This window comes from Motacilla alba, chromosome 2, assembly GCF_015832195.1.
Source record: "Motacilla alba alba isolate MOTALB_02 chromosome 2, Motacilla_alba_V1.0_pri, whole genome shotgun sequence".
In the NCBI taxonomy this organism is placed as follows: domain Eukaryota; kingdom Metazoa; phylum Chordata; class Aves; order Passeriformes; family Motacillidae; genus Motacilla; species Motacilla alba.
This window is the reverse complement of record NC_052017.1, coordinates 31,720,524-31,739,157: the sequence shown is the minus strand read 5'-3', so window position 1 is coordinate 31,739,157 and position 18,634 is coordinate 31,720,524. Positions and strand designations below refer to the sequence as shown.

Sequence of the window (18,634 nt, the reverse complement as noted above, 5' to 3'; positions counted from 1 at the left end):
TCTTCACCCCTCCACCTTTTCTCAGTACATGGCTATGCCATGGCTTCCCAGTGTGTTTAATCCATGTTATCCCAGTGGGTTAGATTTATTGCCAAATTGAGCACTGGTTTAATGATGTCACCCTTTCCTTTTCCCTGAGGAGTTACTAGTGTTGAGCAGCAAATGTTGACTTGCACACAGCTTTTCTTTTTCCCATTTTGAGGGTTTGGAGGCCCTCCTGCAGTTTCACTGAGGCTGGGCTTGCTCCAGTTTCCTTAAGGAATACACCATAGTTATCAAGGAAAGAATGTTTTTATGGTGTGTTTCTGGGATGTCTAAAATGAGTGGCTGAAGCCCTCTCCCTGTGGTAGTGGGGGTGTGGAGTGTGAAGTGTGACATTGCTGCGCTGCCCTGCAGCGGCTCTGTGTGTTCATGCACGGCGTGGTGCCTCCGTTTTGTGCAGCACCTAAATATGTCCCAGCCACCCCATGCCAAACCTTGCTGTGAGGGCTTTGTTGTGTTTCCCACGAGGACAGAGTTTCCCTAGATAATCTCCGAGTTCTGCGTTTGAGCCCTGTAATGAATTGATACTACAATCTTTGGAGGGCAAACTCGACACGCTTGGATGTTGTTGCACTCAAATGATAAATCTGGATTATCTTCTTTGTTTGCTAATTAACTGTGCTTCTGTGTCATTTGCAGATTGCAGGACTTGACACTCTATAATCCAGAAAGGACCATTACAGTCAAAGGCAGTATTGAAACTTGTGCCAAGGCTGAGGAAGAAATCATGAAGAAAATCAGGGAGTCCTATGAAAATGATATTGCTGCTATGAATGTGAGTTTCCTTTGAGTGTGGGCTCTTTCTGGGATTAAAAGCACAGGAGGATTTGGGGTGTGAGGGACCCCTGGAGGTCACCTGGCCCAGCAGTGGGTTTGCTTCGTGTGGGCCACACTTCAAAGTTAAACCAGGTTGTGTGGGGACTTGTGTTCTCCTTAACACTTCCATGGATAGAAAACCCATAGTGTCTCTGGGCAGCCTGTGCCCTGTCTCACTGCTCTCATGATGACTTTTTTGCCCTAATATCACATCAGAATTTTCTGTTGCAGCCTCTCTGTTGCCTCATTTATTTGTGGGAGTGTGGGCAAGCATTTTTGTTATTTATTTATGTGTGCTATTTTAATGGAAGCCTTTTCTGGTTTATTTTTGAATGGGGGAACTGAGCAGTTTATTTAGACTGAGAATTAATGAGCATTTAATTTTTTTCTTGTTGCAAGGACCTGAAGCAGGGTGTGTTTCTGCTGTTGTGGCTTATGTGCTCTGGCTTGCGTGTTTTTTAAAATAGTGATTCAGTCTCATCACATAAATAGCATAATAATGTATGGAAGAAAGATCTCTACTGTTTTTAATTATTTTATTTAAGAAGGTCTTATTAAGGTTTTTTTCTTGATATAGATGATAAAGGCATTTAGCAATTTGAAGATGATTAGTGATTATATAATGAAAACAACATACCTCATCAGTTTGCCAAAGAATTATTAATGCATACTGAGAAATGATTGAGATTTTTGATAGTTAGAAAAAGCATTGTATATGCGTGTGTATCCAAATCTTGTGGTTTCCAGTTAGAATGGAAATATTTTTTCAGTTTACAGTACTCCTGACTTTCTAGAAATGTCTGTTGTTCATGCTTGTCCTAGCAAGTGAATATTCTCCCCACTTTTCCCCCCGCCTTCTCCACACAAAGCAAATTGCAATACATGAGATACTTGTGAGGAATAAAGTATTCAATAGTGGTGCATTTTTGTTTCATATAACAAGCAGGAACATAGGGTGAGTTAGAGACTGTATTGCTATTGGCAAAGGTATGGAAAGTCAAAAACCTACCTCTGTTACCATACAGATTTCGAGTCTAGTTTGTAGTGATTATTAAGGTAGTTTCTGAGGTGGAGAAGTTTTGAGGTTTTTTAGTGTCTTGTGATTGACCTATCTTAATGGCCTGAGATAGCATCTGTCTCTCTAGCTGAAATATTTCTAAAGCATATTCATATTTTTGAATAATAATCTGGAAAAGGGTGCTGACAAGTTTTGTATCAGACAACAAAGGCTTCCTACCACATGATGATGTCACTTTTCTCAGGTGTGGTCAAGCAAGGGACATGCAACTTTATAGTTGATCCTTTCCCAGCAATTGCTGGAAGTATCTCACTTCACCTTTTGCAAGGGAGGGAAGATGGGGTGATAGTGTCACATATGTGTTCCCCTAGTGTAAGAAAAGCAGAGCTTTGTGTATGATCTGTTCTTTCTCTGTTCCTACAGGGCTGTCTTTTTAGTATAAGGACAAAACTACTGTTTTTCTGATAAATTTTCACTCTGAAAGGAAATAGTACTATTATCTGAACATCTTGCTGTAAAATTTGAAATGTGTTTTGATGACTAAGTTGTAGCAAGTGATCCCCATCTGCCTTTCCTACTACGTGTTTTTAATGTTATTGGTCTGTACATGTGCCTAGGAAACTGGTTTGAAGGAGAGTCCTTTGGGTAAGAGAAATGATTATTTTTTAAATAACATCCCAAAAAGTTAGTAGCATATGCCAGCTAGGAATTTATTAAAGTTAATAACCAGGACTCTAAATCTTAACTCTTCTGCCATTGCAGCTTCAAGCACATTTAATTCCTGGATTAAATCTGAATGCCTTGGGTCTGTTCCCACCCTCTTCTTCAGGAATACCACCTCCCGCAGTGAGTGTTGCCTCCGCTGCTGCTGCTGCTTCGTATCCACCTTTTGGGGTAAGGGAAGCTCTGATTTTGGATGGTTAGTGGATGGTGATACTAATCTCTGCAATGCTGCAGTTCAAAACTAAAAGGAATGCTGCATATTGTGCCTTTTTTCCCCTGAAAATCTGGAAGGATATTTTGCTAGCTGTGTTCTGTCATTTTTCTAAATGTTGTCTGCCTTCTTGTTTGCACACTGAAAAGTATTTCATGAGGCTGTCGTTGGGAGCAGTTGCTTTTCTAGTGAAATGCTCAGTGACACTGGAAGATAGTGCTGCTTAGAAAAGTGTTAGATTTCATTTTATATAGAATTTGAATTATTGCTGAAAGAACTCTCACATAAAATAGCATTTCAAAATTGCTGGAATTTGCAATTAATAATGCTAATCTGCAATTTTATTCCTTGTGGTATGGAAGGAAAAGAAATGATCTCTTGTCATGAAGTGGGGATCTATGTGTAGCTAAAGTGTGTGTTTGAATGTAGCAGTTTTATAAATGCCCTGTTGAAATGCAATACTGCTAAATACATAGGATGTAAAATGCATGGAGTGATCTCCAGAAAGCTGTGATTTACTTGATACTTTGCTGTCTAAAAATATATATGAAAAAGTTTAATAGAATCTTACTCAAATTCTGTGCTGATTAGTAAACATAAATGAGGGATTTTGCTATGGAGCAGAAGGTGATTCATTGAATCACAAAGCTCCAGAGTCTGTCTGGAGCTGAGATGGTGCTTTGCTTTCAAGAAAAGACAATCTCATTACAAGGAGAAGGTGATGTTTTTCGTCTCTTTCCTGTTTCTGGTGCTGGTGGTTGTTAGCAACTCAGCGCAAGGTGAATTTTCTAAACAATTCTAACAAGTCTCTTAAGAAGTAGATGACGGAGCTTTACAAACTCTGCTGTATTTGACTTCGTCCCCTTCTTTGCCCAACAGTGACATCTAGAGAGCTAAGTCTGAGACTCTTCATGAACTAGAAAAGTGACAATGCAGCACAACACACTACACTTCATCAAATAACTCAAGCTATGTTGTACTAAAGTGTAGTTGTGGTCTAAATATTTTTCCCAGAGGAAGAAGCCAAGAGAGACTCAGTGCGAGGAGCAGGAAGAATTCCTCTTTTGTAGCATTGTTTGTAAGAATGAATAACTTTGGTGTTATGAATGTATTATGAACTATATTGAGTATAATAGTGGCTTTTCCAGAAAAATGTGCTTCAATGAAAGCTACAATAGAAATATGTTTATACTCAGTTATTTTACTGTCAATAGCAGAGCCTCCATTTATGACAAGCAAATTCTCTCCCTCACAGTCCTTCTGCACTTCAATTAGACTGGCAGACTAAACTAAACAACACAGGTTTCTGCTTCACTGTATTATAGAAAGTATCATCTCTGCCAATGAATTGCCTCAATTTTTTTCTTAAGAGATACTAGATGTGGTTTGGTAAAAGTATATAACTTACTTTATTGGTAATTAAAAGTGTGGCTTTTCCTGTCTTTTTACTCCAGATTTGCAGACTACTTTGCTATTCTTGAGATTCATACTGTAAGCCCACAGTTCTGTTCATCACTTGGCTTATTTTCATTTCTTTCCCACTTTCCCTCCTGTTGTGGTTCCTTTTGCTTTAAATATGCACCTAAACAGTGCTGAATTTGATGGTTACTCCTGTCTGTCCCTCTGTTGCTAGTGCACCTTTACCCTGCAAATGCACCTTTTTTGGCCTGCTAAGATCTCTGGCAGTATCAAAGTTTGTGGAAACAGGATAATGGCAACATCTGGAAAAAAGCATCAAGAAACAAATGTCATTGTGTAGAAACTGTGCAGCTGGAAGGACCACTGTCTGAACTCTCTTGCTTCTGTTTGTGCTCAGTCCTCTGAAATGGCTCTCATTCCATGCAGTCTAGGTGTGCAGAAAGAAGGGATAAACTCACAGACTGGGAGGATGAACTCCAACAGATTTTGTGGAGGTTGGGGGTGGTATTGATACAGCCCCTAAGGCAGATACTAAGGGCTTCTAAAGTAAATGTATGAACAAGGGGAATTATCTCACCTGTTTGTACTTAAATGTGTTGGTATTTGGAAAAGAGCAGGTGGTTCTGTGGGCTTCAGGTGAGTCAGCCCCTCAAATTACTTGGAGTGCTTGTTGCTCTCTGAGGAGAGAAAAAAAGAAAAACTATGAGTCTATTCCTTTAATGGATGCATTAGTTTCCATTTTGAAGACTTTTAAGTCTTGCTTGTGTATGAATTAATTTTCTGTAACTTCTGAGTTTTAATCTCCTCTAATTTTTTCCCCTGGTAGAACAGTTTTTCAGACACTGATTAAATTAGTTATTGGGGCATTCACAAGTAGAAAGAGAAAAAAAAGTCTGGCTATACTTTGAAGGAGAAATTGATACAATTTGAAAGGCTAAAGGTAACCACAGGGGGAGATCTAGGAGAACTCATGAGGGATTTAAAAACTAAAATGAAATCTATGTATCAAAAAGAGGCTTTGGGGAAAGAAGGTCTTAGAAAAAAAATTAAGAACTCCTGGAGAGACTCTATGTCCATTTACCTATGAGCTATTTGTTACCAAGTTTCTTATTTTGACAAAAGCATTTGGACAACTCAAGTCCCTTTACCTCGTTTTCAGTGCATGTCCCTTTATGCTTGGGAGCAGAGATTAGCGGATATTGAGGATATCCCTTTCAGGCTAGTGGAAATCCTTTATGAAAACACTGCTGGCATCAGGGTGTAAAGAAGTGTATCCTGCTGCTGTCCTGCTTATTTTTGTGTACTGCAAGTTTTGCCTTCTGCTCAAGGCTGCACAGGGCTGGCTCTTCCCTGTCTCCTGTAAGGTGTGCTCCCCAGCAGTTTCAGCTACACCATCACAAGGGGCCTCTTGACATCCAAGTGTCTGAAGTCTGTGCTTACAAGCCATACAGGGAGCCTTAGGACACCCCTGTGCTGTGTCTGAGGGTGGGTTTGAAGCTCTTGTTGTAATATCTTGGTATGGGCCTTTTCTTCACCTTATTGTGGGGATGGACTTGGCTGGGGCTCTCCCTTGGGTCAGAAGAATTAGGTGGATGAGTTTGGGCGTTTGCAGCAGGGTTTCCATATGCAGCTGATGGCTCATATCTACTGCTTTCAAGTGACAAGGTGTGGCTATGACCTTGCGTAGGACTTGCTCCCAAAGAAGCTGAAGTGTCATCTTAATTACTGAAACAATTATCTGTAACATTCCTGCTGCTGCTTTTTTAACATGGGTATAAAGAGGAAAAACCTGCATAGACAGATCTAGGATTTTGTTACAGTGCCAGGGCTTAGCAACAGTTCTGAATGCTCATACACACAGCTGGAGCCAAGTGTTCCTAAAACATTCTGTACTCAGGAGCTTGGGGCTGAGTAGTTAAATAGGTTTGGCTGTGTTAACATGTGTGTGATGCTTCATCCTATCCCTCTTCATGCAAACCTTTAAGACATTTGACAAGAGCATAAACATTGTTCTCCAGCTGCTTCAGGTACACTCTGGTATCACAAACTTAGGAAATGGTGGTGTTATCAAACACTAGTTTGCATTTAGTTCCTTGGACTGGGTCACACTCAGGAGAATGATTTCCGTGTGACTCAGAGACCTTACTCCATGGTTAACCCTGATGTACAGCACCAAAGCCTCATCTAAGTTGATCTGATGAGATGCAGATTGTATCTCACTAATAATGTGGGTGTTACTTTTACTCTTTGTCCTGGCAGTGGAGCCCCCATAGGAAGGCACAAGTTGTCCTTGGTACTTGTCTGGTGACAGATACAAACACACACGTGGGCACATAGCCATTGCACGTGGCTAACAGTGTCTGATTAACACAACCAGTGCAGGCTAACCATCCATTTTCTTGTAATTTTCCTATTGCTAGCAACAATTCTTAATATTGAAATAGTATAATTTATTTGCAGAGTCCAAGTTCTGTTTGCCTGTTCAAAGCACTCCTTTTGTGCAGTTGCTGAAAAGGGATGCAATGCATTTGCATATTGTGCTTCAGTTCTTGAATGTTCCTCTCTCTTCCTGCAAAAATCCAAGATTGGTTTGGTTTTTTCCTGGACTCCTAAAATACAAACAAATCAGAACATGTGAGAATCGTTGAAATGTTGCATGGTTTGAGGAAAAAGTAGGACTTGAATGTCTCAGTTAAAAGTATTAAGAGCAAAAAATTCTTTTTACTGTCAAATGGGCATGATTTTGCTCTTATGATCCTGGTGATAAGATCAAGCTAATGGTCTTTCTTTGACTGATCTGTGCCCCTGTGTGACCATATTAAGGACCAGTAGCCTTTCTGTGCCTATTTGTACCCAATGTCTTGTCCAGCTGCTTTTGGACCTGGAAAAAACACTACTTTCTGTTTATCCTCAAATCTTTCTCCTTAGCTGTGCACTTAAATGCTTGTGTGTGTTGCAGCTCTGACACGATTGCAAAGAGCTTTGTTAGTCTGCCCACTGTCACTTGTAACAAATGTCATGACCTGAGCACCTGCACAAAGTGCTGGGATTTCTATGAGGAGGGGAGAGTAAGGTTCTGCAAAAGAGAATATCACTCATGCTTATGTTTTCCAGAAGATATGTTGCCACCAAAAATAAAAAAGTACTTTTAACAAGTATCCCAGCCAAACTGCTTCAGATGTAGTGTTGTACTGCTCAAAGCTGTTTTGATGGAGTTGTTGCTTCTGTCTTCTGAACTGTGGGGAGAATATGCACATACTTGTCTCTCAAGAATAGAATTTTGTTCTCATGCAACACTGAAGGCTTTAAAGCTCCAAACAAACAAGAAATCCTTATCTTAAAATCCAACTGTGTACAGTCATGCAATTAATACACCTGGCCCACCTACTGGGGTTAAGTGGGTTGCGCCCTTCCTTTTATAATTGGAACTTTGCATGTTTAATTTTACATCCAACTGCATTTCTTTTGCAGCCTCTGGATCTGAAATTTGGTATCCTGAGGGCATGGGGGAAGAAGGGATAACCTGTGGAGACCTCATCCTGCCCTTGAATGCCCTGAAACAGGGTAGTAGAATAAATTCTGTCTCATGGCAGGTAAACTCAAACATAAAGCAAGGTGAGAAGTAGAGAGCTTTTCTCCATAAGAGAAGTTCACACCAGCTGCTCTCCTTCTTCTGTAAGGTCATGGAAGAGATACATGAACTTCTGCCCAGTGAAACTTGGCTAGAGTGAAGAGATGCTCCTCTGCTTGCAGTGGGACCGCTTTCTCTGCTGGCCTTTTTGGACACCTGTTGTGGCTCCTTGAAGCTCTGCCTTCAAAAAGCACTCTTTCTAACCTTTTCTTTAGCCTCACAGTGAACTTTCAGATTATGTGATATGCGTATGAGCTTCTAGGAAGAGGCAGGGGGAAAAGGAAAATAAAAAAAACCCACAAAACCAACAAAAACAAAGAGGTAGTTTCATACAGTAAACAAAACCAAGAAATCAAACCACCTTTTTCTGATTACAAAAAAAAAAAAGTCTTGTACAGTTAGGCTGATAGGTTGCTTTCCTTTATTCTTTTTTGCCATCTCTTTAAGCTTTTTATTGCAGGTAAGAAAGATGCCAATGGAAAACTTTCTCCTTAGAAGATGTTGTGGTCAAGAGAAAGATTCCTTCTTTATTCTCCAGTCATTTTCCTAAATAATAATAGTAAAGAAGACATCTTCTATATTGAATAGAAGTAAGAGAAGAAATAACTGTATTGTGCTTTTGGCAGGAAAGAAAAGTAATTTAAAATGAAAAATTGCTTCATTGAGGGCCTTCATTTGATGCCCTGAGCATAGATGAGAAACACAAGGAAGAGGAAAAACTGTCCTATGTTTCCAGGTACTTTGACTCTTACTTGGTGAAGTTCGGCTCCTTTGGATGTCTGGGTTTGATAGGATTAGCTCGTGCAACTGTTATGTCTGATCTACCCAGAGGCAGTAATGTCTGTACATCTATGATGTGTGTAGTTGCAAGTGGCTTTGCTCTAATTTGCCCAGCTTGTTAAGCAGTAGATGATTTTTGAGAAGCTGTCCTGCAGCCAAAAGAGGATGTGGTTTTGGGGGGTGAGGAAGGATTTGCCAGTGTTTTTACAAAATGATTTTACATTGGTGAAATTAGAACCATACATGTGCAGCACATGCAATCTTGAGGAGGGCACTGTAGGACAACAGCACCGTCTGAAAAAAAATCTACCTGCTAATCAGACTCCTTTTGAAGATTGTAACCTCAGTGCCTCGAAATGCACCTTTACTGATGCTTAATTTCTTACATTCATTAATGATGTGGTTTTTGACAACTAAAAAATTGACTTCATGGTGCGTAACATTGTGGGATTGCTTGGCCCTGTGGAGAAAATGGTTGGTCTTCCCACTGTGTTGAAAGTCTCCTGCTTCTGCCATGCTGTGTTGGCAGGGACATGTGTCCAGAGCAGTCAGACTATTCTGCCTCTGGAGATGGACCAACCCCTCAGTGAGGGAAGGAAAAATGCAACTGGCACCAGATGATGTGCAAAGATCCAGCAAGTCACTGGTAGTTTTTTTAGGCATTGAAGCCTCTAGTTATTCTTAATAGCTTCTTTTACAGTTCCCAGGTTGTCATAATGCAAGTAGCATCACTAGTCATCCATGCTGTTTAAAATAAAAGTGGTTTCTTCTTCGCTGCAGGTTTGAATACTTGTAGAGATATTTGTAGTTTTTTGGAACAAGAGAATTAGAATTTATGTTGGGTTCCCTGCCTTTAGATTCTTATGGGAAGATTTAACTGGAGTTCCCCTTGACCATCTCAGTCTCTCAAGCCCTAAGTACCAGGCTCCAAGCCTTCTGAATGTTGAATTGAATGGGAAATTTAATTCCTTAAGGTGCCAAATATTTTGTTTCTAGGGTGTACTGAGCTCCTTCAGGCCAGAAACAAAAGTAGGTCAAGTCCTTATTCTCTTGTATCTGGCTCCATCTCTGGTTTGTTTGTTAAACATGATGGAAAAATAAGTGATCTTTGTGTTTACACAACCTGTTTTTCTGGCAGCTGTCATGGAATCTGAGAGCAGTGCCTTTATAAGCCAGAGCTGATGAGTACCTGCATCTTCCAAAGCCACTGATTTCATGGGTGACTTCTATGGATTTTGAGTACCCCTGTGACTGCTGTGTCACAGCTATTATTTTTGAAGTGGAAGTGTTTATATACCTATACTTTTTGGGGGTCATACAGTATTGCAAAACTGAATACCTATGCTTGCTGCTTGTGAATGACCAGCAAAATTCCTGCTTACATAGTTTCACAATCTGTTCCTTATGTTGATTTCTGATTTTGGCTGTCTGTTCTGAATAAAAGGTGGCAGATTGCTTTTTTTGGCATTGTGGCCAGTCAGATTTTGCAAAAACAAAAAGTTCAGGCCATGTTCAGAAATATGTCAAACCAGTTCCTGCTTGTAAAATGCCTTATAACCAGCCTGCCAGAAAATGTTCCTTCTCTGCTTCCGTGATTTTTCCTCCCTTGTTGCTAGCTAGGCTGTCATGTTGGAAAAACTTATGCTATGTGTGGTCCTTTTAGTGACTTCTAGTAGTCCAAGAAGATTCCTGGTTCGGAGAGGATAGTGATGAAAAGTACTAAATTTGAGAGCCAAGAAGTGGAATGAGTAGTACAAAGTGAAATTATTTCAGTGGCATCTCACTTAAGGTACTGACCACTGTGTAAGAACCAGAATGTGGCAGTCCCCAAAATGGAAGTGTAAACAGGGTGGGTCATTCTTAGATTTTCAACCAAGAGGAGAGGACAAGCTCAGCTAGATGGACAGAGGACACTCACACAATTTCTGGGGCTGATTGTGGGGAAAAGGGGTAGAGCTGCATGGCCTTTCCATGGGCTGTGTGTCCCAGAAAGGGTCGTGCCCTTGGTTCATCTAGTGACATGAGTAGTAACTGCTGCATTGTGTGAGAAACAAAGGGGGACATCTTGGATTAACCTGGGGCTCGTGGGAAGGTGAAACCCTGGCTGGATGGTGGCTGCACAGTTCATGCATGGCAACATGAGCAATGCTGTAGTGTGCAGGTAAAAGTGAAAAATATGCTTTGCTTCTTGTAAATGGTTTTGCTACTGCTTGACTGAATTCAGCAGTGCAGAATTCTTCTGACTGTGGTCCTGGCTTTTCTGGCAGTGAATGTGGCAAAAAGCTTTAGATTCTCAGCATGGACCTAAATCTGTTCGAAGCAGACCTAAAAAGCTTGGAGGGTGCAGTGAGTTCAGGCTGCAGTTTGTTGATTTGTACTGGCAGCAGCACTTCAGCTCAGTGATTGTACAAGATGGTGCCACACGGTATCTGCAAGGATGTTGTGAAACTGTGGATCATTGGATCATGTTAGACCTATCTACTAAAACTTTGTTTTCCTTAATGAGACCTTTGTTTCCAATGAAGGCTTAAAGTTTTAGCTCTAGTATTGCAAAATGAATACTCTAGGATTTCTTTCACCATCATCTCGAGCTTATTTCTTATCATTGCATTGAATCCAACTAGAATGTCTTCAAGGATACTTGGCTTAATGTTCATTTCCCCTTGCTGCAAGTTTTTATTACTAAATAAATAAGAGCATTTAATATAGCTGTGGGCCAGGATAATTCTTCACAGTACATTGCAAAAACATGGTTTAAATTTTGGCTTTGGATCTGGTACAGGGTTTGAATAATATGATACCTCACTTCCTGACAAACTCAGGGTATTCTGAAGACCGAATGAGTTGTCTGCAAATCTGTCTTGTCTTGGTAATCATAGTTGTTGGGAAGGGGGTAGAAAGGCAAAAAAAGGAAGTTTTAATGCAGTCATTTACTGTCTGTAGTCATTTACTTCTACTAAGTGGATTTGTTTACTATGTAAAAAACAAAAACCAAAACCAGTATCTCACTAGGCTAGATGGTAGCTCCATGCAGTCTTAAAACAATTCTTAATTATTTCCTTCATAACTAAAAATCCTGATGCTGACTCAAAATGGATAACATGACTTTGTGACTTAAAATAAATGTCTTGGGCTAAGGTAATTAATCTGCAACGTGAAACATAACAAGCTTAGAAACCAGAAAATATCTGATTCTTCTCCCATTCATGTCTGGCTTAAAAGTCTATTTACTTCAGTGGGTACAATATTTTTAAAGATTTACAGCATTATCCCAAATGTTGCCAAGGATTTACCAACCACATGCATTTGATGGAGCAAAGGGTCTATGGAGACACTTACGCACACGACTGGAAAAAATTTTGTACTGTTGGCAGGCTTGCAGAAAAAGACTGAGATTAATGCTCAAATTAACTTGAGGGACATAAATAACAAACATCCCCCCTTATGAGCCCCGACTCATGCTGACTGAGGGAGCTGTGGACTGACCTAGCAGCATCATCAGCCAAAATCAAAAGAGGAGGGGTCGTCTTGGGGAAGAACCGAGGAGGCAAACCTCTGTTGGCTTTTCTGTGTATTATTTGTTTTTCTGTGTTCTTTATTTTGTTTTTCAAATGCCATTTTCAAAATAGGATGTCCATTCCCCCAGCTGTAGTGACCTGGAACCTGCTTTTTTACCTACCACCCTCTACTCTGGAGGGTCATAGCTTACTTTTTCTGAGTTCTCATTCTTGCCTGGCTGTGCTATGGCTCTGTTACCCATGTGTGAGATGAGGAGCAATGCTTTTCCTTCTGACAATCTAGCAGGTAAGGGAAAAGCTCTCCTCCTGTGTGGCTTTCTGCAGTTTGTAGGACTAAAGCACCAGGAGTAGGCAGAGAGAAGAATAACAACCTTATCCTAAGGGCAGATGGTCTCTACAAATTTTTCTAACCCTGCAGGCAAGAATTGCAGAAAGAAGAGTGAATCTGCAAATATTCTTGGCTGGGACTCCTCAGCTTCTAGCTCTGGTGTGGAGCAGTAGCCCTCATGCTGAAGGACTAGTGGCAATATCCCAAGGAGAGGAAGAACCTCACTCCTGCTGAGGCTCTGGAAACCAGGAAATGATGGCTGTGCTAAGTCAGTTTCCTAAGAGTTAATGTGGTAGGGTTGGCAGCAGAACAAAAAATCTCCTGTAGGGCTGCAGGGTCTGGCTGGAGTGAAGGGGATAATCCTGATGCTACATGCAGTGCAGGGGCTCCAGGTGAGCCCAGCGGTAATGGGGAAGCAGCCAGGGGTTACAGGATTTACCAACAGATGAGTTTGTCTAGGATGGTGATGGTGGGAATTTGAAAGAGAAATATTAAAAAAAAGAAAATAAATAGTTGGTATGTACTGTTAGGCTAGGGACAGATGGCTGAAGCTCAGGGACTTGCAGGAGGTATGGAAGGAGGGGTATCCAAGCTGCTCCAGGAAAGAGTTGTGTCAGTGTAAAAAGTCAGAGCTAATAGAGTGCTGCAGCAGTTGCTTAGTGTCATTCAGTGGGATAGATTAATTTCCATCTCTGTGTTAGATCACCATTTTCAATCATGATTTAAATGAGCAAGCAGGAAATCTGATTTAAGTTGACTTATCAAATTTTATATGTGTACTTGAGTTACCTTTCTGAAAGCCTTAGAGTAGTGTGTACCTTTGCTTACACTGAATATATCTTTCTATTTATACAAGTATGCAATTTGCCATTTGCTTTGGGTAATGTATTTTTTCCATTTTCTGTTAAAAAAGGATGAATGGTGCTTTTCTTATTTGCTTGATTAATTTTAACTTCTGATTTTCATCAGGCAACATTTGGATGGAAATTGGAATCCAATTAATGAACAAAACCAGCATTTAAAATTGTTTTCATTAGTTCAGTGTGCTGGATATAGACAAAAATTCCTTATCAGCCCTGTTTTGTGACTAAAGCAGACTGAGTTTTGCAGAAACAAAGCAAATATTTTCAGCTATTTATGAGCTGAACTAATTGTTTCTGGTCACCATGCTTTTGAAGAATCTGTTTCTTATATCTAAGAATCTTGGCTTCTGGAGCTCCTCTCTTAAAACACAAAACCCCTGGAAAAAAAACCCACAGAACCCCAAAACAACCCAGATTCTCCATTGAAGTAAATATCTCAGTGGTATGTGTGCCACAGCTGCACAAGACAAACTTCTCTTACTCGGGTGGACTAGCCATGAGCACATACTGCAAATATTGCTGAGGCAGAAGAGGTGGTCTGTGCATCACAGATACTGCAGATGGTTACTTGCAAATTAGGATGTATGGACTATAAATCTTAGTGAACTTAGGCTGCTACTCTAAAAGATTTTCTTTCTTCATTCCTGTCAGCTCCCAGGGCTGGGCTGACTTTGAATAAAATATTTTCTTATGTAGGGGGAAAAATAAACTGAATGGAGAAGAAGAGAAAATTGTCCAGGAGACCTTACTCCTGTCAAAAATATATACACATACATATTTTTCCTTTTAAATTGTAAGTATATATTTAAGCAGACTTGGCTATAAGGGAGTGAACGTTGAAGCTCAGATTTCACTGAGTGGGAAATCAGTTCCCTAAATTTAGTGCTTCTAACATATGTTTAAGGTCTAGGAATCTATTTCTGATATAACTCATGTTAGGAGTTCCTGGAAAGCTCTATGACTTATGTGGCGTGGCATGGGTAAGATTAAATTATAGCTGATTTTCTTCCATCCTGAGATCCCCAGAAGCATCTGTAAGATTGATGGGTGGTGTAGTCATTGCATTATGTTTTGATGTGTTTCTTTTGCAGGCTAGGTTTCCAGTAAATACAAAAGGATTTAAAAATTATTGTGGGTAAGGAGATGGACAGATAGCAATTTGAAGCTGGTGTTGTGATACTCTCAAAAGCCTTAGTTAGACTTGATTTCTGCCAGAAGAAAAAAAGAAAAAGGAGTTTGGTTTTTGAGTGGTTAAAAATCAGTGTGTATAACATAATTTCTCTAAATCTTGTGTGATGTTATACTGGAGATTAATTTGCTTACATGTATATGCCAATGTGGTATTCCAGACAAGAATTTTAAAAATTCAATGTATGAACAGTTGCAAATTGACAGATTCTCCACTATTCCTTAAACACGTATCACTATTACACCAAAATACAAGTTAAGTATTAAACAACCTCAGTAACTCACAGAAAAGGACTTATTTTTAAAAAATTTTTTCCTTTAGGAAAAAAATAAGTTGAAATGCATCAAAAAAGTCACAACTATGAGGAAGGATGGGAGGAAGGTGCTACAGTGAGATGATTGTACAGTTGGAAAGGCACATGTACATCTTCTGTCTTCTGTTGCCTTTGCTGCTCATGTTTCATGTTTGAGGGTGAGGCAGCAAAAAGGAATTTCAGTGGTGGATTTAATCCAGCCAAGAAAGTGGCTTGAAATCAAGCTTTGGGTAGGAGAGGGGAAAACTGCTCAGCAGGCAGATGGGCAACAGAGGGATGGCAGGAAATATATGCAAACAAAAATAATGAAGTCTGATTTGTTTCTATGGTACAGATATGTGTCTGGAGGTGGGTTTAGGTAGAAGCTGTGTAAATTCTTGAAAACCAAGTCAAGTTACACGTTTGCTTAGCTGCAGTGTTGCAGTAATTAGCTGGAAGAAGCTAGCTGGAGAAGCATGTGAAAGGAAAACTTCAGCAGTGAATTTTTGCAGGAACTGGAGCACGTGTGGGCAATTGAATGTAGGGGTCAAGAAGAGGAACAAGCAAGGGGGTGGATAAACTGTGAGGATTGGAATGAGAGGTTGCCTCTAAACCCAGTGCAATGGGTCCTTGCAACAAAACCGGAAAAACCCAAATGCTTCATGAACTTGCAAGCATTTAGAAAGAGTTTTTTGAAGTGCTAAGATCAAGTAAGTACCTACACTGGCATTTCCAAATTGCTGGAAATCTTGCTGGATTCACAGTGAAAATGTAAAAGGACTTACTATGACAACACTCAGGATGTTTGTAATAATAGGAGGAGAATATGAGTAATCTTCTGGAAACTGGTTTAACATATATACTGAAGTGACTGTATCTTTCATTACAAATACGTAGTTTTAGGGTGCAGTTTTGAGGTCATTTTAAACTGATCTGTAGGCAGATTAAAAGGGGTGCTCCTACCTTTTCCCATTCTCTAATTGTTGTTACTTTCTCCCTTGATCACAGACTGCCACTTGTGTGTTGCTCTGGTTATTTGGGTCAGGGACTTACTGCCTGCCTTAAAAATCAGCTGGATCTGCAAACCTGCTGGCCTCAAAGCATACAAGGCAGTGGGGAGGCTGGGAGTGGAGGGCTGCATCCATGTGGGTTTAAACCAGCATGAAATGCCTCTGAATCCTAATGCCTTGTATGTGTGAAAACACAGGGTAAACTGTGCAACTGTTGCAATAGCCTAAAGTGTTTCTGTTCCCAATATCCTATTTTGGGGTTTCTTCACCTGGTACATGGAGCTGTGCCTGGAATTCGTATCCCCTGAGGTTACAGTTGACTTGTGTTTACTGAAAATGAAGTGGTAAAACTTGGAAACGAGCATTTTGTTCAATTTGTTTATGGTTAATGCAGTGGGACTTTGCCTTGAAAGACCTAACCTTGAAAGGAGTTACTGGAATTTAAAAATAAGCTGCGGGTGTTGTTTTTAGGATTGCATCTGCTTTTTTTGCTTTGTGTTGCATATAGTGGTGTGGGGCTTTTTCTGAAAATATTATAGAAAAAGCTGTTTAGGTGAGCTTCTCTATGTGCCTGTATCCCTATCAAAATACACAGCTGAGCAAAGCTCAATGAGCTTGGCTGGTCCCACGTGCTCTGCTTGCTGGTGCTCGGTGCTGGTGTGCATGGTGGGTACTGAGAAAGCAAGGACAAGGATGTCTGTGTTATCTCAGAATACCTCCACATGAAAAGGGCTTGTTGGCTTGTCTTATTGAGGATGAGCAAAACAGGTTTCAAAAATACATGAGAGGGGTACACAGACGAAAAAAAACTTTAGAAGGAGAGGTGTGTAGTGTCTTAAATACCTCCTAGTTCAAGGAGAGGTTTGTGTGAAATGCTTTTTAGGGGTAGCCCTGATGGAAGTGGATGGATCAATGGTCCAGTAGCATGGTGTGTACTTGATTGTCACCCTGATTTTCTAAGACTTTGCTAAGCCTTCTGATGTTTTCATTCTTGTAACGAACTTTCTCACACACAGTTCTGTAAACAACTTATGTTTTGCATTCTTTCATGGAGGAGGAGAGAATTGATGGACTCTTGGTCTGTCCAGTGTCATTGGAGAGGTGGCACTGTCACCCTCCAATCCACTGTCACTTTTGGAAAACTATAAATGTTGGAGTCAGAAAATAAAAGGCCCCTTTTTTGTTCACCTGGAGAGCAGCAGTGTCCGTGTCGTCTTTTCGTGTCGTATTACGACACTTGATGGTGCTCCCTTCCTCTGAGACAGGCTCTTCTGAGGCTGCTAACATAGCTGTGACTTACTGTGGCAGATGCAACCCTGCAGTTTGATCATTGCTACGCAGCACGTAGAGAGGATCTGGAGCATTATGTCATGCTCTCCAGCTGGGGTGTCTGCTTGAAAGCAATTGGAAGATGCAGTGATGCCTGATATCCAGTGGGTGCAATGCTGGGGTCCTCTCACTTTTCAGAAACACGGTGTTTAATTTACTAGCCTGTGTGAGGAACGCTGCCAGGGCTCCAACTGTAGCATAAAGTTACAAAGGAGGAATCACTGGCAGATTTCAAGCTGGCTATCATTCCAGATCACTCCCACACAAAGGAAATTGTAGCATATATGTAACTCTGAGGCTTTTTGTACTGCTCTCAGCACAATCTAAAATTAAAAATATAACTGGGAAACTAGAAAGAGTTTACCTGCTCAGGCTGTAGTAGTCTCTTTCTGCTTGTAGTAGCCTCATCTGCAGGGTTTTGCAGGTGGAAGCGAATCCAGACAGCTACAGGTAAGAGTGAAAGCCTCACAAAGACGCAACTCCTCAATTGTTTTTTAAAGTTTTATGCATTAAAATTGTGAGTATTTTACACAAGATGAAAGAATCCTCTTTTGGCTCAAACTGGTTTTCTTGTTCTGTGGATTTTGTGATTCCCAAAAAAAGCCAGACCCTTAATACTCAGACATCACAGGGGGAAATCTTATTTCCCCCTCATTTCCATGCATGCCTGTTCTGCACCCATTTTCCTGTCAGTCTGATTCATAATGTTCAAAAACATTCACTGCATTTTTTCTTCTTCCCCACAGCAACAGCCCGAGTCTGAAACTGTTCATCTGTTCATCCCAGCCTTGGCAGTTGGAGCTATTATTGGCAAGCAGGGACAGCACATCAAACAACTTTCTCGTTTTGCAGGCGCATCTATTAAGGTATTATTACACCAACTATAACTTTCTGCCTATTCTACGTGACACTTTCAGCAAGTTTGCACAAGCCGTGCTTTCCTGAACATCCTCCTCCACTCCATGCTTAGAATATGATGTGATAAATAGTACATTTGTTTATAAATCATCTTTTAATCTTCCCTGAGACAAGATAATTAGAAGCATGTTTTCAGACGTCTCCTGAGGTGTGAAATATAAGCTGCAAAGAAAACTACTTTGGTGGTCTTAGAAACAGACTTGTGCCTTAATGATGCACTGCTTAAAGGCTTTCTCCTTGCTTTAGGTAAAGTGAAAATTGGTGGGGTAAATTCCCCTTCTAAACACAGCAGCCCAGTTGAAGTCCCTGCTCTTGTGGCCCTTGGTCTGTGCCAGATGGATTGGTCTGGGCTGTCAAGCTCAAACGGCTCCATGCTGAATTGTTGGTGGTGTAACTTCACCCATGTGCTGCTCCAAGCTCCTGGGGCCAGTCAGGTCTTAAATAGCACATTAACCTTCTTGTTATCAGGTTTAACATCCAGCTGTTTGTGTATTGACCACCTCAGTGTAGCTAAGAACAAGATGGTTTGCAGAGGCTGACCTCTAAC

At 40.6% G+C, this 18,634-nt stretch overlaps 1 protein-coding gene across 3 annotated transcripts in view; it reads left to right on the top strand.

Annotated features, from left to right (window-relative positions):
* IGF2BP3 (insulin like growth factor 2 mRNA binding protein 3) overlaps positions 1-18,634 on the top strand; it is a 110,954-nt gene that overhangs the window by 83,123 nt on the left and 9,197 nt on the right. For all 3 annotated transcript variants that reach the window (XM_038128091.1, XM_038128093.1, XM_038128092.1), the window contains 3 exons: positions 682-817; positions 2,639-2,770; positions 17,916-18,035. In XM_038128091.1, coding sequence (XP_037984019.1) covers positions 682-817; positions 2,639-2,770; positions 17,916-18,035 — 388 coding nt within the window. The remainder of the gene's footprint in view (positions 1-681; positions 818-2,638; positions 2,771-17,915; positions 18,036-18,634) is intronic.